Source organism: Nicotiana attenuata, unplaced genomic scaffold, assembly GCF_001879085.1.
Source record: "Nicotiana attenuata strain UT unplaced genomic scaffold, NIATTr2, whole genome shotgun sequence".
NCBI classification, from domain to species: Eukaryota; Viridiplantae; Streptophyta; class Magnoliopsida; order Solanales; family Solanaceae; genus Nicotiana; species Nicotiana attenuata.
The window spans coordinates 110,918-135,681 of NW_017672593.1; the positions used below are offsets into that span (position 1 = coordinate 110,918).

Here is a 24,764-nt window from a genome sequence, read left to right on the forward strand (position 1 = left end):
AAAACAAAGGAAGTTCCTGCAAATGTCTATGTTGCAATGCGATACTGGCACCCATTCACCGAGAGGAAGCTGTTCACCAGGTAGGTCTAAAATGCCTACTTTTTTTCCTTTAGCAGTTACATCTGTTTATTTCTTGATCAACTCTTTGATGTTGTCTGTGTCTTCTCTCATGTGTTTAGATTTATATCTAGCCAAGTTGAACTGGTAATGGCTTGCATTTGTTCTTTTTCCTCGTTTTCATGTCAATATGCATGTATTCTAGTTGCTCTTTAAAAAAATCCCCTTGATGAAAATAATCTCACATCTTCAAGCTGCAAAAAAGCCAAGAAGTATTACAAAGAGAAACTTCTCATCAATTAAAAATGCAACACAATAAACAACAACAAAAATATGGAAGGCTATTTAGCCTCACCGGCAATGTTTGACCGAAAATTTTCAAGCCTTTTTATTAAACTAATTAAATAAGAAGATATGGGGTAAATCCTAGCCAGAGATAATTTATTCTAGATCTGAGATAGAGACAAGAATAGACAAACATAGCTAAACGTAAAATTTGATAGTCGAGATTGGATTCCATAATGTAAGAAAAGGAAGAAAGCTTCAAGAACATCAAATGATAACGACGAATACATAAAGGAAAAGAATCATCTTTCTTGAACTAGATAGATCTCTGTACATTTGATACAGTTGAACTACAGATAAATGCCAAGATCCTGAGATTTATCCCCCTTTTGGCGAAGAGCCTGTGAGTTATCGGGCCCGTATTTTGGTTTCGGCACCCGGTACAGGTCTTATATATGATTTAAGACGTTTATGTGAAATTTGGTGAAAAACGGATGTCGTTTGACGTGATTCGGACCTAAATTGGAAAATTTGATGTTTTATGAAGTTTGAAAGAATTCATGGATTTTGAGGTTTAATTCGATGTTTATGATGTTATTTTGGCGATTTGATCGCACGAATAAGTCCGTAGGATATTTTTGAGGTTGTGTGTATATTTGGTTTGGATCCCCGAGGGCTCTATTGTATACCTCTGAAATGTCTCAGTGTCGAACTAGCCGTTCGGGCCGAACTGAGTGCTCGACCTCGACCGTAGCTGAATCATTCGCTGATATATTGTTTCCTGTACGTGACTGGCTTGATTGACCCCTGGTCGTTCTCCCTTATGTAGAATTCCTTTGATCAGATTTTGACCTATACAGTTACAAATTCAACTGCACCATTTTTCGAGTAAACGGGTACATTCTTATTTACTCAATTAAATCTTCAATACAATCATTTTGTTGCACCAAAAAAAAAATTAAAGGAGTTGTTGTTCCACTTCTTATTGGGACATCCCAAATGTTCAATTTACCAATCAATTGATGTCTTCACATCCATTTATCATCACATAAATAGAAGAGGATATAAGTTCCTGAAAGAAGTTCCTTTGGTTGTACCGTTGTACAACCAACATAATGCTTCCAGAAAAGGCTTTTAACCGAAAATAAGATAAAAGAATTAAAAAAAAAGACCATGGTAGATCTATGGTTAGCCCTCGGTCGGGATGGTCCCGTCGAAGAACTTGATTCATGCAAAAAAAGAAACTTAGGATAGGAGACTTATGGAAGCAGCAGGGCTGGATCTGCGAGTGAAACCCCAAAACCTCAAATCCCCAAACTCATATATAGATCTATAGCCCACACCTCCACCATGCCAGTCTAGCCACTGCAGTGGATAGCTGTCTTCAATATTAAGCAAAAGCTAATGATAAAAGGAAATGGGTGCTTTTATAATTGTAATACGGAATTAGGTATATTCTTAAAAATACGGGTTACCTACTACAATAAGTTTAAAGTATATATAAACGTAAAAAGAATTGTACATTATCAATGTATATAATTGACTATATCCTGAAAATATAACATGCGGTAATATTATGTTGTTGGAATTCTGAATTTATCCAGAAAATGAGGCATGCAGGGCCATTGAACAACTACAACTGATAAGTACTAGTAGTATTAGACAAATAATAAATGTACGTTTTCAAAAGTTCTGTTGGTGAAGTGGTTTTTTTGAATCATGACTAATGACCTGTTAGTTTCATTCTGTACACTAAAAACTATAAAGTATAGTACTCATAAAATAAAGATAATCAGGATAGTACAATTCCCTTCACAGGAATGCGCGCTATCTAGATTTTGATTATTCTTAGGAACCTAACTAATTATTGATTGATATATAGTTATAGTTAGTGCCCGTCATCTTAAATCAAATTAGTACAAATGACATTTTAAACTCATTTTTGTTGAGGATATCCCGCCGTGCATGGCACTAATATCGGTAACTCATGAGGAGGTTGGGAAGTCGATAGCTGTAATCATTTAGATGTTAATTAGCTGAAGAATTTAACTTTCAAACTAAGTGTAAACCCTTTTTTCGTGATCAAATTTTTTAATAGTAGGCAATTACATATAACTATCTATAACAAGTGGAATTAGCAGCATAAAAAATACAAGTAATATTTGTTAGTAATCTATATTCGAAAATATATTCAAATATAAAAACAAAATAAAACCAGAAAGGTAAAAGAACAGAAATAAATCACTACTAAAAAAACTCGTTTTAGCGACGGAAAAATTCTGTAGTTAAACGGAAAAATCCGTCGCTATTCTCATTTAGCGACGAATTAGCGATAGATTATCAAGAAATTCTGCTAGCTACGGGCGATTTAGCGACAGATTAGCGACGACATTCGTAGCTAATTCCAATTTTTTTGTAGTGAATTCGAGCCCACTGAATTCTCAGTGTTTGCTTAAGGAACTTAATCCCTTCCTAGCACCCGAAGTTTAGGATTATTTCCTCCCATGATAGGACAGATTCACTACAAAAATGTGATGACCCAAAAGGTCATCACTTGCTTTAAATTAAAATCTGTATTTCCGAGGCCTTGAAAACCTCGTTTAGAGTCACCTCGATTTGCGTGCGCAGTTCGGGCGGGTAGCCGGAAAGCTTAAATATGAAAATCTGTATGAACAGACCTGCAGGCTTCGCAAATTGCGAAGCCTGGCTCGCAAATGCGAGCCCGCAATTGCTAAGGCTGCCTCGCAAATGCGAACAACCCAGGTCTGCCATTTTCCTCGCAAATGCGAGATTTATGTTCGCAAATGCGAAACCTCCAATATTGGTCAGACCTCGCAAATGCGATCACTGTGTCGCAAATGCGATACTGTTGTCGCAAATGCGAAGGTCCCTAAAATTTGAAGCGTTCGCAAATGCGAAACAAGCTTCGCAATTCCCATATTTGCAGAGGTCGGGGTTCGCAATTGCGAACCTCTGTTCGCATTTCCCATAACTGAGACCTGCATTTTTCTATACTTAGCCGATTTTAAGTCATTTTTCACATCTTTTTCAAAACACAACTCCTTTGGGCGATTTTCCAAGAACAAGTCTTCTTCCAAATCAATTGTAAGTTAGTTTTTACTCATTTCTTTCAACCATTAACATCTTTTAACATGATTTCAACCTAAAATCAAAGTTTTTCATGGGGGAAATTGGGTGTTTTGGGTAGAACCTAGGTTTTTCAAAAATTGGGGATTTGGACCTCAATTTGAGGTCCGATTTCAAGACAAATTATATATTTGAGTTCATGGGGGAATGGGTAATCGGATTTTGGTTCGAACCTCGGGTTTTGACCACGTGGCCCGGGGGCGATTTTTGACTTTTTGGGTAAAACTTTGGAAAACTCATTTTCATGCATTGGAGTTGATTCATTTAGCACTTATTGATGTAATTAAGTAATTTGTGATTAGATACGAGCGAATTGGCGGTGGAATCAAGGGGTAAAGCTATAATTGAGGCTTGAGTTGTGTTCGAAGCATCGAGGTAAGTGTTTGGTCTAACCTTAGTTTGAGGGATTAGGAGTTGTGTCCTATTTGCTATTTGCTTCTTGTTGAGTACGACGTATAGGCATGGTGACGAGTATCTATACGTTGGTGTCAAGCATGACCGTGAGTCTTATATTGTGATTTTCATGACTTCGTTGTATTATTCATGCCTTGGTGAAGATTTATATTTGTTGTGAAAAGTTGTGGAAAGAATCGTGACCTATGAACATTGAGGAGTGTTGGCTCCAGTTGTATAACGAATTGTGAAAGTATAAGTGATAATTGAAACTCTAGAGCATTGGCTCGAGTTGTGAAGTGAAATGTGAAGTAAAAGTGAGAAAGAGAAGAGATCATTATGTTGCCCCTTGCCGGGCTATTGTTGAGTTGTGGTTCCCTTGTATTGTGTTCTTAATTGATATTATGGATACTTAGGTTGATGATTCTTTGTGTTAGGTAAGGATTATGGGTATAGCTGAGGTAGTTAGGTGTTGTAACCAGTTTGGGTATAGTTGAGGTAGTTAGGTGTTGTAACCAGTTTGGGTATAACTGAGGTAGTTAGGTATTGTAACAAGTTTGGATATAGCTGAGGTAGTTAGGTGTTGTAACAAGTTTGGTTATAGCTGTTTTTCCCTTGCCGGGATAGGGTAGACCTTTTGATCCCTTGTCGGGACTCTCGTTATAATTGTAAATATTATATATGGATCGGGTTGCACGCCGCAATAATATTATATATGGATCGGGTTGCACGCCGCAATAATATTATGTAATTGGGTTGCACGCTGCAACAATATTATATATGGATCGGGTTGCACGCCGCAACAATATTATATATGGATCAGGTTGCACGCCGCAATAATATTATATATGGATCGGGTTGCATGCCGCAACAATATTATATGGGAGCGGGTTGTATGCCTACCACGAGATATAATGAAATGGGAGCGGGTTGTACGCCTACCAAGGGATATAATGAAATGGGAGCGGGTGGTATGCCTACCACGAGGTATAATAAAATGGGAGCGGGTGGCACGCCTGCCACGAGATACATGAAATGGGATCGGGTTGCACGCCTGCAACAAGATGTGAAAAGAAAGTGAAATATGCCTTTGTTTTCCTTATTCTTGCTAGTGGTTGGATTTTGACTCCTTTATAGTTCTCTTGATATTCTGTTTTTACATGTTATTATATTCCCCGAAGCATGTTTCCTCCTCCCATCCTTACTTGCTTATACCTGCTTTACTTTCCGCTGTATATTATATAACTGCACAGGTTTATTTGATAGTCTGGTCCTAGCCTCGTCACTACTTCGCCGAGGTTATGCTAGGCACTTACCAACACATGGGGTCGGTTGTGCTGATACTACACTCTGCACTCTTTTGTGCAGATCCCAGCGTTGTGGACTTCGGACCGCAGTGAGATTGCTGACTCTTGATCATCAGGCGACCTGAGGTAGTCCTGCAGGCGTCCGCAGGCCTTGGCGTCTCCTTCTACCTACTATTCCTGTTTCTTTCATGCATTTCTAGAGACAGTGTTGTATTTATTTCTTCAGACCCTTTATTTGTAGTATTCTTAGACCGTCTGTGAAACTGTGACACCAGTTCTGGATAGTCGAGACTCAAACAGTTGTACTAGGTATTTATGTTCAGACAGTTGTTGTTCTTCTTCCGCTTATGTTAAATTTCCGCTGTTTAAATGTTATATCTTCGTAACTGTTAAAGAATATAAAATAGGTAAAAAGTTAAATTGTTCAAATGATTGGCTTGCCTAGCTCACATTAGTAGGCACCATCACAACTCCCGAGGGTGGAAAATCCTGATCGTGACAAAAAAAACAGTCAAATTGCGGCAGTTAATTAGCGGCAGTTACCGGTAACTCTCGCAAATCGTATCAAATTGTGGGACTTTCTCTTACCGACGCAATTAATTATAATTTGATGGATCTGGTACATTAAAAGCAAAAGAGCCCCAAGCTTCTAATTTTTCCCGCTATATTTTTGTTTTCCTCATTTTTTTCTCCGCCAAAACCTTTTAGACTTATAACCCAAAACCTTTAGACCTTCTAATTTTTTTGCCGTCTCTCTCACTCTCTCTGTCTCTAGTCTCCAAGCGGCGGCCTCTCTCTCACCAAATTTGAGTGACGTTGCTAGAAAATCCACTGTGTTTATTTGCAATTTGTCTTTCATCTTCTCCAATTCTGATTTTGCGTAACCAGGTATTTTTGTATTTTGTAAATTACATGTGGGTCTTCACTTTATTTTTGTGTTATTTTGGGTATTCTCTGTTGGATTTGAGGTTTCTCTATTTATTTGGAGTTTTTTGGTTGATTTGGGGTTTCTATGTTGATTATATGCAATTTGTTAACTTGAGTTCTCTATAAACCTATAATTTTCTGGCATGCAATCTGCTTTATTGCCTCAATATCCTAATGTATTTTTGTTTTGTGTTTCTTCTTTCATGTTCTGTAATGTAAAAAAAAATAACTAAAAAAATTGATTTGTCGCTGTGTTTTTCAATTTTGGTAAGCTTTTTCTCCATTATTTCTTTAATTACTGCATTGGTATGCCTAATTTTTAACCTTCATTTTACTTGATTCTTACATGCATGTTTATGGCAGATACCTAGGCACATGTATGTATAATTTTGGTTTTGTGATGATGCTCTTTCAGTTGGGGAATTATGTGATTCTATTGGTTATTATATATATGAATTGGAGTTAAGGGTTATAACTTGGGCTTGGCGATTTGTCTATTTTCCCATTTTGTGGTTATGATAGGGTTCTTTTACTGATATGATAAAAATCAAAGTAGTAGGCCTTCAATTTAGTTTGATTCACCTCTCTGCATTGAGAAGAGACCTCAAACCCAAGGCAACATTTACCTTAAAAACACTGAATCTTCTAAAAGTTTTCAAACTATCATCCAGGCTTAACCTAATAGTTAATACATTTTAATTTTAATGATACAAAAGTTGATATTTCAGTGGAATATTGCATACTCTGTTGATTGTATATAAGGATATTTTATTACAGTACACGTTTGTATGCGTTTCTTTCCTTTCCAGGTTTATCTACAGAGTATGGTTCTTAGTTTTAGGAATTCAACAAACTGCTCCTTTATCAAAAATGAATATTTTTGGGATCCAATGTGGACATGGCTCATATTCACGCTTGCTCCAATTCATTTTACTTGATTCTTACATGCATGTTTATGTATAGTTTTTAACTACATTTTGTCAATGCATATATCTCTTTGGATGAGATATCTGATCTATTAAAGCATGGGTCATTGCTGTTATGCAGATTTTTCAATCCTCATCTCTTTTTTTCTTTTGTCACTCTCCCTGCCTTTCTCCATTGTTTGCATTGTTCGACCACATCTTGTTGGAGCTAGACTTCTCCTGTTAATTCTTGGCACAGTAAGCAGAATAAATAAACTTTTCTTTAATATATTTTTGACAGCTTTTTGGTTAATAAACACGTAACAGATAAATTGAGAGACTTGTTCTGTTAGGTGCTGTTAACATTGAGGCGTACTACAAGAAAAATAACATTTACCAGTACTATCCATTTGGAAAATAAGGGGGAAACATGATGAATTGATTTAATTACTATCCAATTTTCAATTCTCATCTGGATAATATCATAACAATCTAATCTAATTACTGACCAGTCCTTGTAAGTATAAGTAATGACCAAGGATGATGTAGTCCATCTTTGGATGAGATATCTCATCTATTAAAGCGTGGGCCGTTATTGTTGTGCAAATTTTAACTGACAAAAATAACAGCAAGACATTGGTTTGATTACTCGTTGATGACATCTATCCATGTTTCCAAGAACTCCGTGAAAAGTTTATCTTAACTTTTCTGAAAACTATTTGGTGTTAAAGTCAACTTTGTTAAAATAGTCATGTAAATAGGAGTAAATAAATAACCCTAATCCAATATATATTAGGAGTAGGACATGTTATGTGTGTATATATATAGGGCTCATTGTAACATATGTTAATACATCAATAATATAATTTCTCCTGTGCTTTTTCACATGGTATCAGAGCTATCGTGAGATATTTATCGCTGTGCGTAAATTCCAGCGACTCCGGGAAGAAAAAAAAAAACCTTTTTTTTTCCGGCAAAACAGCACTGTCCGCAAGAAAAAAATCAATATCCGTCGGTGTTGTGCAAAAACCAACACCACCACGAGATAGATCAGCTTCCGGCGACCAAACCACAAAAATTTCTCCGGCAGAACCTCTCCCACGCGCCCTCACGCGCCGCCGGAAAATATTTTCCGGCGAGTCTCCGTCGTCACGCGCCGGCGCGTGAGGCCTCTTCCGGCCATTTTTTGGCCGAGCTTCTTCAGGACAGCCTGGTCGCACAGCAATTCCGACCCTACCCATCCTGTTTTCGTTTGATTCCGACCACTTTGAGTTTTTCCGGCTACTACACTGATTTTTCCGGCAGCTACAGTACTTTTCCGGCAAACACAGTGATTTCTTCATCTGTTTCAGAGAATTTTCAGTTGATTCTTTTTGTTATTTGGTGATAATCCAACCATGTCTTTGGGAGTCGATGCTTTCGGGTCTAGAAACCCGGGTTCTGGCAGTTCCGGTGTTATGATTACCTCAGAACCTTTAATGGGAGGTTCAAACTACTTAGATTGGGCTTCATCTGTCGAGTTGTGGTGTAAAGGTCAAGGAGTTCAAGATCATTTAACAAAAAAGGCTAGCGAAGGTGATGAAAAGGCCAAAACACAGTGGGAGAAGGTCGATGCTCAGTTATGTAGTATCCTGTGGCGATCTATTGATTCCAAGTTGATGCCCTTGTTCCGTCCATTCCAGACATGTTATTTAGTTTGGGAAAAGGCTCGTAATCTATACACTAATGACATATCTCGTTTCTATGATGTAATATCGCGAATGACAAGCTTGAAGAAACAGGAATTAGATATGTCTACTTACTTGGGACAAGTTCAGGTAGTCATGGAAGAATTTGAGACGTTGATGCCAGTTTCTGCCAGTATTGAAAAACAACAAGAGCAACGACAGAAGATGTTTCTAGTTCTTACACTCGCTGGACTCCCTAATGACCTTGATTCAGTACGTGACCAGATTTTGGCTAGTCCAACCGTCCCCACAGTTGATGAATTATTCTCTCGATTACTTCGCCTTGCTGCAGCACCTAGTCACCCAGTGAGCTCATCACAGACACTTGACTCATCTGTCCTTGTATCCCAATCAGTGGACAATCGGGCATCTCATACTATGGAGAATAGACGAGGAGGAGGTCGTTTTGGAAGATCTAGACCCAAGTGCTCTTATTGTCATAAATTTGGACACACTCGTGATGTATGCTATTCTTTACATGGCCGCCCAACCAAAACTGCTTATGTTGCTCAGACTGAGACTACAGGTAACCAGGGATTTTCTTTATCTGAAGGGGAGTATAATGAGTTCCTTCAGTATCGAGCAAGTAAGCAGACATCTCCACAAGTAGCTTCTGTTGCTCAGACTAATACTTCTGTTTCTGGTAATTCTTTTGCTTGTGTTTCCCAGTCTAGTCCTCCTGGACAATGGGTTGTGGACTCAGCCGCTTCTGATCATATCTCTGGTAATAAATCACTTTTGTCAAATATTGCGTATTCACAGTCTCTTCCCGCTGTTACTTTAGCCAATGGGTCTCAAACCAAAGCAAAAGGAGTTGGACAAGCGAATCCCCTACCCTCTGTCACTCTAGATTCCGTTCTCTATGTCCCTGGCTGTCCTTTTAATCTTGAATCTGTTAGTCGTTTGACTCGTGCCCTCCATTGTGGTATATATTTTATTGATGATTCTTTTATTATGCAGGACCGCAGTACAGGGCAGACGATTGGAACAGGACTTGAATCAGAAGGGCTTTACTACCTTAACTCCCTAAAATCCTCCAAGGCATGTCTAGTTACAGATCCTCCGGACCTAATTCACAAACGTTTAGGATATCCAAGCTTATCCAAGCTTCAGAAGATGGTGCCTGGTTTGTCTAGTTTATCCACATTAGAGTGTGAGTCATGTCAGCTCGGGAAACATACCCGAGCCTCCTATCCTCGTAGTATTGAGAGTCACGCAGAGTCTATTTTTTTTTTAGTTCACTCTGATATATGGGGTCCTAGTAGAGTCAGTTCAACCTCGGGATTTCGTTATTTTGTTAGTTTTATTGATGATCATTCAAGATGTACTTGGATTTTCTTAATGAAAGGTCGTTCTGAGTTGTTTTCTATATTCCAGAATTTTTGTGCTGAAATTAAAAATCAATTTGGTGTTTCCATTCGCACTTTTCGCAGTGATAATGCCTTAGAATATTTATCCTCTCAATTTCAGCAGTTTATGACTTCTCAAGGAATTATTCATCAGACCTCTTGTCCTTATACCCCTCAGCAAAATGGGGTTGCAGAGAGAAAGAATAGGCACATCATTGAGACTGCTCGCACACTTCTCATTGAATCTCATGTTCCGCTGCGTTTTTGGGGCGATGCAGTTCTCACAGCTTGTTATTTAGTTAATCGGATGCCTTCCTCTCCCATCCAGAATCAGATACCGTATGCAGTATTGTGTCCCCAATCACCCGTATACTCTGTTCCCCCTCGTGTTTTTGGGAGCACTTGTTTCGTTCATAACCTAGCCCCTGGGAAAGATAAGTTAGCTCCTCGTGCTCTCAAGTGTGTCTTCCTTGGTTATTCTCGTGTTCAGAAAGGATATCGTTGTTACTCACTTGATCTTCGTAGGTACTTTATATCCTCTGACGTCACATTTTTTGAGTCTAAACCTTTCTTTACCTCTTCTGACCTTTCTGACCCCCTTGATATATCTGAGGTCTTACCTATACCGACCTTTAAGGAGTCTACTATAGCTCCTCCTTCACCTTCCGCCACAGAAGTCTTACCCGAGTCTCCTATAGCTCCTCCTTCACCTTCCGCTATAGAAGTCTTATCCATTCCAACCGTTGAGGAGTCTAGTGTGGCTCCTCCTAGACTCCCTGCCACAGGAACACCACTTTTGACATATCATCGTCGTCCGCGCCCAGCATCAGGTCCAGCTGATTCATGTCCTGCACCTGACCCTGCTAATACTGCGGACTTGTCTCCTCTTAATCAACCGATTGCACTTCGGAAAGGTATACGGGCCACCCTTAATCCTAATCCCCATTATGTCGGTTTGAGTTATCATCGTTTGTCATCACCCTATTATGCTTTTCTATCTTCTTTGTCCTCTGTTTCCATCCCTAAGTCTACAGGTGAAGCATTGTCTCATCCAGGATGGCGACAGGCTATGATTGACGAGATGTCTGCTTTACATACGAGTGGTACTTGGGAGCCCGTCCCTCTTCCTTCAGGTAAATCTACTGTTGGTTGTCGTTGGGTGTATGCAGTCAAGGTTGGTCCGGATGGTAAGGTTGATCGTCTTAAGGCTCGTCTTGTTGCCAAAGGATATACTCAGATATTTGGGCTCGATTACAGTGATACCTTCTCTCCTGTGGCTAAGATAGCATCAGTCCGCCTTTTTCTATCCATGGCTGCTGTTCGCCATTGGCCCCTCTATCAGCTGGACATTAAGAATGTTTTTTACACGGTGACCTTGAGGATGAAGTTTATATGGAGCAACCACCTGGGTTTGTTGCTCAGGGGGAGTCTCGTGGCCTTGTATGTCGCTTGCGTCGGTCACTTTATGGTCTAAAGCAGTCTCCTCGAGCCTGGTTTGGTAAGTTCAGCACAGTTATCCAGGAATTTGGCATGATTCAGAGTGAAGCTGATCACTCTGTATTCTATCGGCATTCTGCCTCGAGTCTCTGTATTTATCTGGTGGTCTATGTTGACGACATTGTTATTACCGGCAATGACCAGGATGGTATTACTAAATTGAAGCAACATCTCTTGCAACACTTTCAGACTAAGGATCTGGGCAAACTAAAGTATTTTCTGGGTATTGAGGTCGCTCAGTCTAGCTCAGGTGTTGTGATCTCACAACGAAAGTATGCCTTAGATATTCTTGAAGAGACAGGAATGACAGGTTGTAGACCGGTTGACACTCCGATGGATCCGAACTCTAAACTTATGCCAGGACAGGGGGAGCCTCTTAGCGATCCTGCAAGATATAGACGGTTGGTTGGTAAATTAAATTACCTTACAGTGACAAGACCTGACATTTCCTTTTCTGTGTGTGTTGTGAGTCAGTTTATGGATTCTCCGTGTGATAGTCATTGGGATGCAGTTGTTCGCATTCTTCGGTATATAAAATCAGCTCCAGGCAAAGGTTTATTGTTTGAGGATCGAGGCCATGAGCAGATCGTTGGATACTCGGATGCTGATTGGGCAGGATCACCTTCTGATAGACGTTCTACGTCTGGATATTGTGTCTTAGTAGGAGGAAATTTGGTGTCCTGGAAGAGCAAGAAACAGAATGTGGTTGCTCGGTCTAGTGCAGAAGCAGAATATCGAGCGATGGCTATGGCGACATGTGAGCTAATTTGGATCAAACAATTGCTCAAGGAGTTGAAATTTGGTGAGATTAGTCAGATGGGACTTGTGTGTGATAATCAAGCTGCTCTTCATATTGCGTCAAATCCAGTGTTCCATGAGAGAACTAAACACATTGAGATTAACTGTCACTTTGTTAGAAAAAAGATACTCTCGGGAGATATTGCTACAAAGTTTGTGAAGTCGAATGATCAGCTTGCAGATATTTTCACCAAGTCCCTCACTGGTCCTCGTATTAACTACATATGTAACAAGCTCGGTACATATGATTTATATGCACCAGCTTGAGGGGGAGTGTTAGAATAGTCATGTAAATAGGAGTAAATAAATAACCCTAATCCAATATATATTAGGAGTAGGACATGTTATGTGTGTATATATATAAGGCTCATTGTAACATATGTTAATACATCAATAATATAATTTCTCCCGTGCTTTCTCACAAACTTCATTTGCTTATTCAATGCAGTACATGAGTTTTTGATTTTTATTCCAGTTATTTGCTATAGACAAGTAATGAATGGTGTAATGTATCCTAGAAAATGGTAGTAGATTGGCATTTTAATTTCCTTTAGAGGACTCTACAATGAAGTAGATTTTTTAATAGTAAGACTTGACAGTACAATGAAGTAGATTTTATAATTTTATCTTAGTGCTGCTGCTGATCACCTGATCTTTCATAAACATACTAAGTGTTTCATCTTATCATAATAATGGTGGGGATCTGCATGTGCAATGTGTTTTAATGCCATTGAAGTTGTCCTCTGCATATGTACTTAAACTTATGTGCTATCATGTTGCCCTGCTTCTCAACCAGATGTTATAAGGAGAGTAATAAGTTGGTAAATATGGTTATCTTTTATGGCTGCATAACTTTACTTTAATGCAAAAGGCTTGCAGTAATGTAGTCAATTGAGAAATTAAGTAGCTTGTTGTAGCATTCTCAGTTGGTCTTATCATGCTAGATAATTAGTAGGACATTACCTTTACTTTTTGTTGTCTTATAAAGTGTTAAATAGGTCTCTAATCTTATAGCTTTGAAAATCTTGTAGGTGATATTGTTGCACACTAATCTATTTTTTCAATGGATAAGTCTTGGATTAAAATATCGAGGAACACACCAGAATATTTACTTGGTTTGAATCAATTTATAGAATAACCATTTGGAGAAGCACAAGGCCGCCTTGCTGGCTTTTGTGGAATTTTAGCAACTGACTGCGCCTTATTTCCAATTCACTTTGAGAAATAGTCAGATTTACCTATATCATACTTTGACCATGTATTTGATCGAATGGTAAAGGTATAAGCTCTAATTCTTTGTGCTACATGTCTATTTTATTGTTGGCTACATATTTGCATGTAGCAGATAAGCTAACCAATGTTTTATTCTTGAAGAAACGGTTTTGTTTTAAGACAGTCGAGTCAGTTGCACGGCGTTATGTTTATAATTCTATTTGGAAAAAGTGGAGCGCGAATGGGCTAAACTTGTGGAGAGCATTCTATGATCCACTCAAAAGTAAAGCTCAGATTATGGAAAATATTCCGTCACAGAGCATTCTATGATCCACTCAAAAGTAAAGCTCAGATTATGGAAAATATTCCGGCTGAGATTCCACGGGATCAGTGGACTTCATTTGTTGATTACCGTTTTAAAGAAACAACTTTGGTATTTATTTAATTACTTCAACTTGTATGTTTGATTATATTTAGTTATTTGTGTGATTGATTTTCAAGTATTTTTTTTTGTAAGGAAATGTGCAGAAGGAATACTGAAATTCGAAAGAAACAAATATTTACACATACAGGTGGCTCCAAACCTAACTCCAGAAGAAGGGCTGAAATGGTGAAAGATGTTAATTTATGTCATTTTACTTTAATTATTAAACTAACTTATGTAACTATTCCAGTTAAGTTATTCTGTTGGTTATTTTATTTATAGATGGCTGAGACTGGACGAAGGCCTGGACGCGCACAACTTTATCTTGATACTCATAAGAAACAAGATGGAGCATATGTGAATGAGGCGGCAAAGGAGATATATGTAAGTTTCTTCTTTATCTTTGTGATTGTTGAAGGTTATTTTTCTTTTTGGGTATGAAATCTAATATATGTATCTGTCTAATTCACTATTAGTTTCAGCTTGTTCCAGACTAGTTATGTATCTTTTTTGATATTTACCAATGGGTTGTAATGTCAAATAAGTCTACACTTTGTTTCTTTCTTTCTTGTTTGAAACATTATCTACTTTTTCTTGGAAATAACAGTATCCTATTTTGCGATCTATGTTTGTTAGATAGAAGTGTAGAATAGGAGAAGAAGATTTTTCCACCTTCGATCTCAAATGCTAAGCTGAAATCTGGATTCTCTCCTTATAGGGCTTCTTCTTCCGTACATTTTTAATATGTAGTCGAAATCTAAATCTATCTCATAAAAGGCTTTCCAAGATTAATGATCAGATTTATCTGCAATTTAGACAAACAAGAAACTCAAAATGACCAGTATATTGCTGCTAAACTTTCAGTATAAAAGAATGTCTACTTGTTGACGTGAAAAGTAAAATGTAACCACTGGCAATTGACCTCAGTTGATGAGGAGGGAAAGGTGGAACTTTTAGGTGTATTTTATACTTTTAAAAGTGTCTGGCTTGATGCATTTCAGCAACTATCTCTTTTTTGCTTGTCTTGGTGTGCATTTAGTTACTTATTAATGTTGTGACAAACACTATTTAGGAAAAAATTGAGCTTGCTTTGAGCCAAAGCACGGTGGATGAGTCTGAAGTATCGCCAAATGATGTTGTTGGTAAAGTGCTAGGAAAAGAGCACTCTGGAAGCGTAAAGTGCTTAGGATTAGGAGCTGTCCTAGCAAAGTTTTTAAACATGCAAGACCTCGTTTTGGTGGTATGAATGCTTCAAGTAGTGATGCTTCATGTTTGAACCATCGCCAAGAGAACTACAATAAATTGTTGAATGCTCACAACCAAAGACAAGAGAACTACAAACAAATGATGAATGCTTTCAGGGCATATATGATAATGAAAGAAGGGACAATACCGGAGCAATTTGTGGAGTTCTTTGCTTCTCCTCCTACAACGGTAAATAAACTTGATATTTTTTTTTCAACTGATATTATCTGCATCAAGAGCTACTCATATAAAAAAAACTTAAGATCTTCTTTCTCCGCTCTTCTTTAGTGGATGCTCTTCTTTAGTGGATCGATCGTACTTTATTCCTGTTGACACTTTCTTGTTTCTGGGATTATAGTTATGTATGTGTACTGCTGAATTTCTAGTTTCATGTGTTTTAAAATTTTGACTACAGAATAAAGGATGGAAATGGTTCAGATTTTTATTGAAGAAATAGCTCAAGTTATAATTAGCATTCAGAAGATCTTCTTGTTTTATTTTGTTTGCAGCCTAGAGATGCAGCTAGTGGATCCCTATCACCCATGGGCGCAAGAAGATCATCTGATGGCAGTAATCCAAGTGACAACAACTGAAGTTTTTTTATAACTGAATTAGATAATTAATTATGACAATGTAATTACGTGATTGGAGCGGATGTTAGAATGGCTAGGGTGAATGTTTTATGTTAAAATATAGTTTGAAAACTACAGTAGAAGTTCGTTTCAAGCAACTAAATATAGAGGCAGATTGCTATATCGGAGACAGCTCTTCCGATGCTACTGTATGCAGCTAGAAACATTGCTAAATGTGCTTTGAGTTGTTTAGGAATTAGGAAATTTGCCATGGGAGCATTTTTGTGGTTTTATATATGAAAGTAATACTTTTGTGATGCTATATATGTTGATATTTCTAAGTGTTATAATATTCAAAGTTCAATATTTGTAAAAATTGCAGTAAAAGGAATTAATACGTTCAGTGAATTGCGTGTGTTTTGACTGCCGTAATTTTTGTATTGCTAAATAATTATTTACTATGTTGCATAGGTTCTGACTGCCGGAACTTGTAAAAAATATAATTTTTTAATAATCAGTTTACGGGGGTTGAACTGTCACAAATTAACTCCCGCTAATTAATTACGGCGGTCGCGGAAAAACTACTGTAAATTGATTGCGGCGAGCCTTCTTGCAGGAGTTTTGAACCGCTGCATCAACAAATTGCGGGAGTTACCGACCGCTGCAATTTGTAAAAAGAACTGCCGCAATTTGACTGTTTTTTTATAGTGATTACCCTCACTGGTGTAGCGGTACTTCAAAGCCCAATGGCCTATGAACTCAAAGATCGGTAGCAAATCACATTTATTGCTTTCTTTCTGTTAAAAAATAATGCAGAAGGAAGAACGAGAATTAGAATTTTCGTAAGAAAAATCTGTGGGAAAGATCATGTATTTATAGCCAAAAAGTTGGGTAATACCAAAGAGTTGCAACTCTTCGTATAAAGGCTGCAACTCAAAATGGTTTACACAAACCTCCAAATTTAAATTCTAATGGGACATTCAAAACGGAGGAAAAATAATTTACCATTACAAAAACGGTAATTTGGATTAAAATAATATTATGTTAATCGTAATATTAACAAAAAAAATTGGTCAAAAAAATTAATCAATCAATCAGATCGTTGAATGAGCAACAATGATGACGGTGTGCGACTTGGCTTCTTCTCGACTCTTAAAGAGCTAGAAGACGTGCAATTGTATATATACCCATCAAAACTCTTTTCCTCCTCCAATATGGGACAATATGCCTTTGTCAAAGAGGGAAATTCAAAATTTTTATTTTCTCCTCCATTTTCCATTCACTCTATTTTAAGCTATAACAAACTTAAACCCAACAATATTCTATATATGTATAGTAGTAAGTCATATTTCACTGGTAAAGTAAAACACTTAATTAATAGAGTTGTACGTTTTGATTAGAGGAGTAGTTTGCATTTTGATATCTTCTTTTTCGTAGATTGCAGATTGCATTTTTCCAAACGCAAAACCTTTCGTTTGGATATATAGTCATACGTGCACAATTTGGTTTACATCAACTTCAGAAATTCTAAACGAAAAGAAATAGTGACTTAGCTTGTTTCTTCAGTTTCCTTTTGCAGATAAAGAAAATCTTATCCTTAAGCATCTTATATGTAGGAATTAGGATAACTTTCATCTTAACTGCAACACTAATCTATAGCTTACAAGTTTACTCGACTTGACCTCAACTTGCCCTCTTTCTCTTTTCACGTGTACATTTGTCTTAAGGAAAATTTTCCAGTGGCTTAGAAAAGTATTATCCTTTATATATAGAGGAGGACATTGATATTGAATTTACCATAATTAGTTGCACCAACTAAACTCCCTATACTGGAATGAATTCTCCTATAACTCCACCTTTAACCTTTTCTAGAAGCAAAATCTCTTGTAGAAACAATGGTAAAAAGAAAGAGGAAAAACTAACAGTATCCGTCAGCATGCATTTGAACATATTTTATAAATAAATACAAGTAGGAATTATTGAAGTTGTAAATCTTTTGAACATTACAGAACGCCAAAGAAAAGAAAAAAGGGGAAAAGAAAACATGTGGCTAACCTTGGGAGCTGATTTGACATAGTAAAACAAATTTCAACAAGAAAGTTTACTGCATAAAGATTAACAGACCAGACACAATATTACAAGGTTGAACGATGGTGTATATAGTACTCCAAATTTATTATGACATTGTAATAAGAAAAAAATATTCTAGTCATTATAAAAAAGGAGAGACAAGGTAGAATCTAATCTCATTGAGCACTTTGTTTATATGCTTTACAGTAATAATAATTTTTAATTCCCGTGCTTAGGATTTCACTTCTATTGAGTGAGAGAGAGAAAAGACCAGCTCTTGGCCGTGCAAAGGGACAACTTTGAGAATTGTGAGTATGAATATGAAAAGGAAAACGATAGTCAACCCCATGGTTGAGGTTTGCCAATAACTTTGAAACCCCTCAAGTGTCAAAATTAAGTCTTATATTTTACACGGTGTCAGAATTTGGAACTAAAGCTGTAGCAATAGATTAAGCACTCCCTGATCATAATGACAGAAATAATATAATATGTGGATATGAAGACGGATAGCTTACCGAAACCAACTTGGAAAACTTCAACCCATATGATATGTTTAATAGCTATTGTTATCATAATTGCGACAGCAACACCCTACTCTTTGATTGATCTATTCGAGTCCTCCATATTAGTAGTTTTAGCAACAACAAAAAATCTTGTTTAAGACACTTGATGTTTCTCTTAAAAAGTCAATTGTTGCCTTCCTTTTCAAATTTGTCTTATCATTTTTTTTAGGTGCGAATTAAGTGAGATACTTAAAGAGCAATAAAGAATTACTGTAGTTTATACAAATACTCCAATAAAAGCTATAGATAGTAGTATATTTTTAAAGGTGAAAAAACTTTAGACTAACAATATGAATGGTAAGAATATATATATTGGTGGTACTTATGAAATTTGATGAACGACAATTGTGACATACTATTAAATATTTAATTTGCATCATGATGAACATGGATTGTTAGTGGAACTCATGAATGAGCACAAAAACAATCGAGTTGGTGGAGCTTCTCTTCTCTCAACTTCCCCATGCTATATTCTATATATTAGAAGAGTCAGTATTTCTGCGTGGCTGCTTAAAGTCTTTTAAGAAAATATTAAGGGCATTTCAGTCTTTGTAATAACATAATTTACGTGTCTCTTTAATCGTTCACTTTGTATGGCGACATGTACATTGCAGATCATTCCAACATATTAGTAGTTGTTTTCGTTTCTTTCTTTATACTTTGTTTCTCCAGTCTCCATAGACCCTCTCAGAATTGTGTGTTCTTGCTCTCAGGGGTGTGCGTTCTAGCTGCAGGTTTGTTCATCTTTTTAATTTCTGCCCGCATCTTTTTGGGTTCTCTTCATACTTCTTAATATCGCAATTCAATAGTTGGTGCGTGTTAAATCTTGTGGTCAAACTCCATTTTAATTCTAAGCTTGCTGGGTTCTAATTTTACTATTAGAGACAGAGGGACTAACGAAAGCCTATACATTTGATACAGAAACGATCTCTTCATCTTCTACATCAATTTCCGTGATTTCATATCTAATCTCTCCCTTTTCCCTTTTTCCAATAAATTTTTTTGTTGGGTCTCCGTTGTTGTGTTCCCTTCATATAGGTATGGGGCCGAATTTGACCAACCACGTTCTTCAAGCCAGCACGACCGACCGAGTGTGTGCAAGTCCGGCTAGAAGGGCGACCTATGAGTAATAAGAGGGACGACTTCATGATCACGTCGGCCACTCCATAGCATGCACTTTATTTTCTGCTTTTTAATATTGGAGCAAGGATCCTCTATTATATAAAGAGGGATCCAAGCCTTGTAAAAGGGGGGTTCATTACTGGAAGTACATTCTCTCTCTTTCTTCTGTCTCTTACCTTTCAAAAAGTATCACCTTCTCTCATTAATCTAATTTATACTATTGTCATCTGATTCTATATTCAAGATCATCCTAAAGTTTATTATCTTCAACTACGATTTACCCCTTCATCTACATTGATTGATTTGCTTAGAAAATATTAAACAACTTTTGAGTCAAACAATTTGGCGCCGTCTGTGGGGATTTCGGTAGTCGAAATCATAGTTCACATCTAGGATATCAGAAACAACCATTGCTGTTCTTCAGACCTCATAGAAACTAACAAATGGCAGATAAAGAGTCAAGGTTGAAGATGATAGCAGACGTCTCAACCAACCTCATAGGCCCACTCAACGAAGCCGGTAGAGAAAATACCGCGAATGTAACACCAAGTAACATACCGGAGGGGGAGATCTCACCCTCCTCACTCGAAGATCTAACGATTTTCATGAGAGAGGGACTTCTACATCTGCAGCAAAGGAAACTCCCCCAGTAGTCAAAAAGCTACTAGAGGAATGGTTGACGAACACTCTAAGTAGCATGCTCGAGAAACCACCTCAGGGAAATATCAAAGATCCATCGATGGCAGAAATCGCCACCGCCATCGGAAAGCCCAGCGTTGCACGAACAGGTAATGCCCACACCCATTCCAATGCAAGCAATAATGCGCTCACAGCCATCCTTAAGAAAATGGAGGAGATGGAGAACGAGAATAAAGCACTTCGTGATCAAATGAAGGAGCACCAGGAGAGGGTAGACAAGATACCTGGTGCCCCTAAGCTACTGCCGAAACGCGATATGGGAAGATTCGTCGAGCAACCATATAATGAGGAAGCTGCTCCTCACCCAATCCCTAAAACCTTCAAGATGCCACCGTACTTGAAAATATACGATAGGACCACTGATCACGCCCAACTATGCCTTATAAAAAGGACAATGCGGTCGCTGCAAATATAATCCGGTTTACAAGTCCGGAGTCGAATCCCACAGAGAACTAAGGTTTAGCTACAGCTGTTCACTATCACCAAGAAGACAAGCTTGAAGAATTCCTAACTTATAGATATTAAGATTCTTATGTTTAACTAATTAACTAACAAATTAAAATAGTAAATTAACAACTAAAGATACTGAGGGTTAGAGAAAAGATTAAGGAGGTCTAGAGTTATGATTTCCCCTATTGTCGGAATCCTTCCCGCTATGTCTTCTATAATTTCGCCTAAGTATTCTCTACCGATCATGAGCACTCTTATTACCGTAAATCTCTCTCGAGTAATTACGACAATTTACTAGACGCGCTCTCCCGAGCTACGCTAGCTGGCTTTTAATACAGCTCACTTCAGATCGCACCCAAGGCTTCGTTATCCCTAATCCCGCCTTTAAACCCTCGGTTATTGATCCCTCATATACTTTGGGAGTGGTGTTGTTTAACAACTACCTAAATATGCACTCTCTCCCGAGTTATGCATACTAAATAGGCACAGCTAATTGAGAGCTCTTCAATCAACCAGAATATAAACGTAGTTGAACAAATAGAGAAAAACTATGGCTCAATTATATATAAACATAACAAGAATTTATCCTACAAAAGGTTCTATCAAAACTCTAGATAACAAATTAGCTATTCATAATCTTTCGAATTCATTGGATCCTTTCCGCGTTCGAGAATCCCCCCCTTCTTCCACTCCGCCCCGAAGAGTAACTAGGACCAATTTAGTCTTAGTATGTAAAACTACAATACTAAAAGTCATAACCAACAATGAAAGATAGGAAGAGGAAGGAAAAAACTCGTAGAAGAATTCTCCGCCTTGCTCCCAATGTGTTCTTGCCTCCAAGGGTGTTGTCTAACCCTAAAGTAGTGTCTCCTCGCCTCCTTAGGTCTAATTTGTGTCCAAAATATGTCCCCCGAACACGATCCCGACTAAATTCCTTGAGCTTTTACTCAGACTTCAAAGCTTCAAATCACTTAAATTCATTCCATAACATCTATATAGCTCGGAATCACACCTACAAGGCATAAAACACACAATTAGTGCAAAACACTAGCGATTAAAGCGCAAACTCAATTAAAGTGCAGTAAATTAGAGTGTAATAAGCGACTAAAATACGTAATTATAGCCTATCATCAACACCCCACACTTAAACCATTGCTCGTCCTCGAGCAATCAAACTATCAACTACACTTTTTTTTTATAGACACGACCTTTTTAAACAATTCTCCTAACTCATCACACCATGAGTATTTAAAATAGACTAAGCACAAAAGCGTAACATCTTTCACCCTCAAAATTTGACTCACAAGTACCACACGTTATTCACAACCTCAACCCACTTACTCAATAATATAAGAGGTCACTGACATTACCTTTCCTTCATGAATCAAGTGCCCTCACACAACAAAAGAGAGTAGTTCCATACAATAAAATTTAAGAAACTTAGGAACTCAAGATAGAAAGAATTCACTCACTCTCAGAAAAACATTCATATGCCACAAAAGATGCACCATAAGCTTTGCCCGTAGTGTACTACTCCACTAATCTGAGCTCATTCAATCTTGGATCAATTAGGACTTTATTTGGTTGTAATGTAGGCTACGGGACGGGTAGGATACATTTAGATATAAGAGTGACACACCTCCCTAAGCACTTTAATACATACATTTTAACATTTAAACCCCATACTTACGTCAAACCAAAACTCCACCTTCACATCATTTATATTACCCATACTTCTTTAAGCACACTTACGTCAAGAGCCACCACACTTATCATAATTTTTTTTTTCAACAATTTCAAATTAATATTTTTTTTTCATTTCAAGTGGACTTCCTTTTTAAAAACAGTGCCTTTCCCTTATTCATTAGTTCCACTCAAAAGCAAACAACCACCCACACTTTAACTTTACAAGTTTCATAAAATAATTCAAAGTGCTCATGAGAGGTTACAATGGTTTCAAATAGATGGTTAATTTCGAACAAATGGGTAAGGCTTGTAATGTGGTTGCCAAAGAAACAGGATTACAGGCTCAAAAGGGTTAACTACGATACATAATAATTAGGCGGGTAAAATATACATATCTGGCTCAACAAGAAAACGCCTATATCACTTCCAAGACTGAATAACACTACTATTTCGCTTTGCAAACACACGGGGCAAGTTCTAGGCATCAAATGCACTGCACAAAATAACACAAAACCTTACACACACATGGCACATAACTCACTCAGGATTGGATTCATCAAGACACCCTAGTCAAAGCAGTTAAGCAAATTTAAGATCATACAATTTAAGGTACTTATACAAGAGTCAAAAACTGAGCCTAAGCGTCACAGCCAAAGTACTCACTTTTCTCAAGGCATAACAAAGTCAAGAGATATTGCTTCATTTCAAAACAAAATACAATGGCTCCTATTCCCAAAAAAAAAAACTAACTACACCCGGTTCAAATAAAATCCTTGGAAAAGAGCCGTGGTTTAAAGAAAAACCAAGGGGTAATTGCTACACTACCTAACAAAACAAAAAATCTTTTTGGTATTTTCTTTAGACTTACTTCCCTCAAGAAAAACTGTCTAGAAGATCCGTCATCAGGAAAAGTCCAATCTTTTAAAAAAAACACAGCTAAAGTAGCATGAAAAACACCCAGACAATCTCCTCACCCCACACTTAAAATTATGCATTGTCCCCAATGCCACACCATGCATACAAGAGGGTAAAAGAAACTCCTGGTAGGCAAAGCCGAAGCACTAGCAGTTCATGGGGTAGTCTCAGACTTCTCCCAAAGCTTGGTCCTTCGTGTGGGTACCTCACACTTAGTTCTAACCACATTTGGTTTGCTGATGCATCCTTCCAATACCTTTGCTTTCCATGCTCCTAGAAAAATAAAAAAATTGAACACTTACAAAAATATACAATTAAAAAAATAAAAAATAAAAATAAAAATAAAAGAAAGCAATAAAGATGGGTTGCCTCCCAACAAGTGCTTGATTTAAACGTCGCGGCACGACGCGAATCACTTTTTTGCCTCCCCTCGAGCTTATGAATTGAACCCCCAATTTGGCATCAAGTTTTTCGGCTATCGTCCAGGGGTGGAGGAACAAATCTAATTGGTCAAGCAACATTGTACTATTCTACACTTCTTGGCTTTTAGATGAGGTATGTAGTCCTGTCTTTCTGGTAGGAAAAATTCCAGAATATAGGCACCTTGTTCTTCATTCCTTGACTTCTCAATCGGCTCGGAGTACTCTATTTTCATATCGTCATCCAAGCAACAATGTAAAAATATTTGGAGTGAGGACCAATGCGCTCACACACATGAACTTCAGGACTTTCAGCATCCTCAACATCAAATGATACTAGAGGTCCACAAAATTTGTATCCTCAATGTCTTGGCTGACTCTAAGTCTCACATTCTTCACATTGACATCTTCAAATTCAGTTGGCTAGAGGTTGTTGACGTTCTGCTTTTGACCTCCCCAATTAATACCTCAAATTCATGCTCTTCTTGGCTACTATCAATCAATATTGGATTGTTTGAGCATTAAAAGCTCCAACCACTTGACTCAATTGAGCCTCCAACTTGCGAATAGTTTGCCTCTTTGCCTTTCTAATTGTGCAATTGTTTCTCATTGTTTTGTTCTCATAAGACACTTTAGCATATCCTTGAATCTCCTTCAGGTCGCATTCCCAGGTTCTTTGTTCCTATTAACTTCACAAGAAAAGGTGGAACCATCGTAGTAAGGGGTTGGGGGAAAATAAGAAATATAAGCACAACCATGAAGGTGGCCATATTTTACAACCACAACATCACACATATTTCCACAAATAAGATTGAGTTGGTGCATCAAAACTCGCTCTCAGGAACGTTTTTGAAAAATTTTGCCACGGTGGTTTCCTTTACAATATGTAATGGAGAATACAATAGTAAAGAACTATCTACCACTAAATTCCCATAATTCCAAGATTGTATGTTTCTCAAATCAACAGTTATAAAAAAAATACCAAGAAAAAACAA

The 24,764-nt window shown here is 37.6% G+C and overlaps 1 protein-coding gene and 1 long non-coding RNA gene across 3 annotated transcripts; both read left to right on the forward strand.

The window, feature by feature from the left end:
• The first annotated feature begins 5,871 nt into the window (after positions 1-5,871).
• Positions 5,872-16,140, forward strand: LOC109213790. Of its 2 annotated transcripts, XM_019377615.1 has the most exons (7): positions 5,872-6,077; positions 13,424-13,671; positions 13,767-14,037; positions 14,122-14,214; positions 14,311-14,412; positions 15,101-15,462; positions 15,783-16,140. In XM_019377615.1, exons 3-6 carry the CDS (start codon positions 13,873-13,875, stop codon positions 15,272-15,274), a joined length of 534 nt encoding a protein of 177 aa, XP_019233160.1. In that variant the 5' UTR covers positions 5,872-6,077; positions 13,424-13,671; positions 13,767-13,872; the 3' UTR covers positions 15,275-15,462; positions 15,783-16,140. The 2 variants fall into 2 exon arrangements, with proteins under 2 accessions (XP_019233160.1, XP_019233162.1); XM_019377617.1 differs by lacking the exon at positions 13,424-13,671.
• A 2,861-nt stretch (positions 16,141-19,001) lies between these two features.
• LOC109213788 lies at positions 19,002-19,831 on the forward strand. The gene is made up of 2 exons (XR_002066066.1): positions 19,002-19,212; positions 19,517-19,831. It is a non-coding gene; the product is annotated as an uncharacterized LOC109213788 (long non-coding RNA).
• Positions 19,832-24,764: the final 4,933 nt, after the last annotated feature.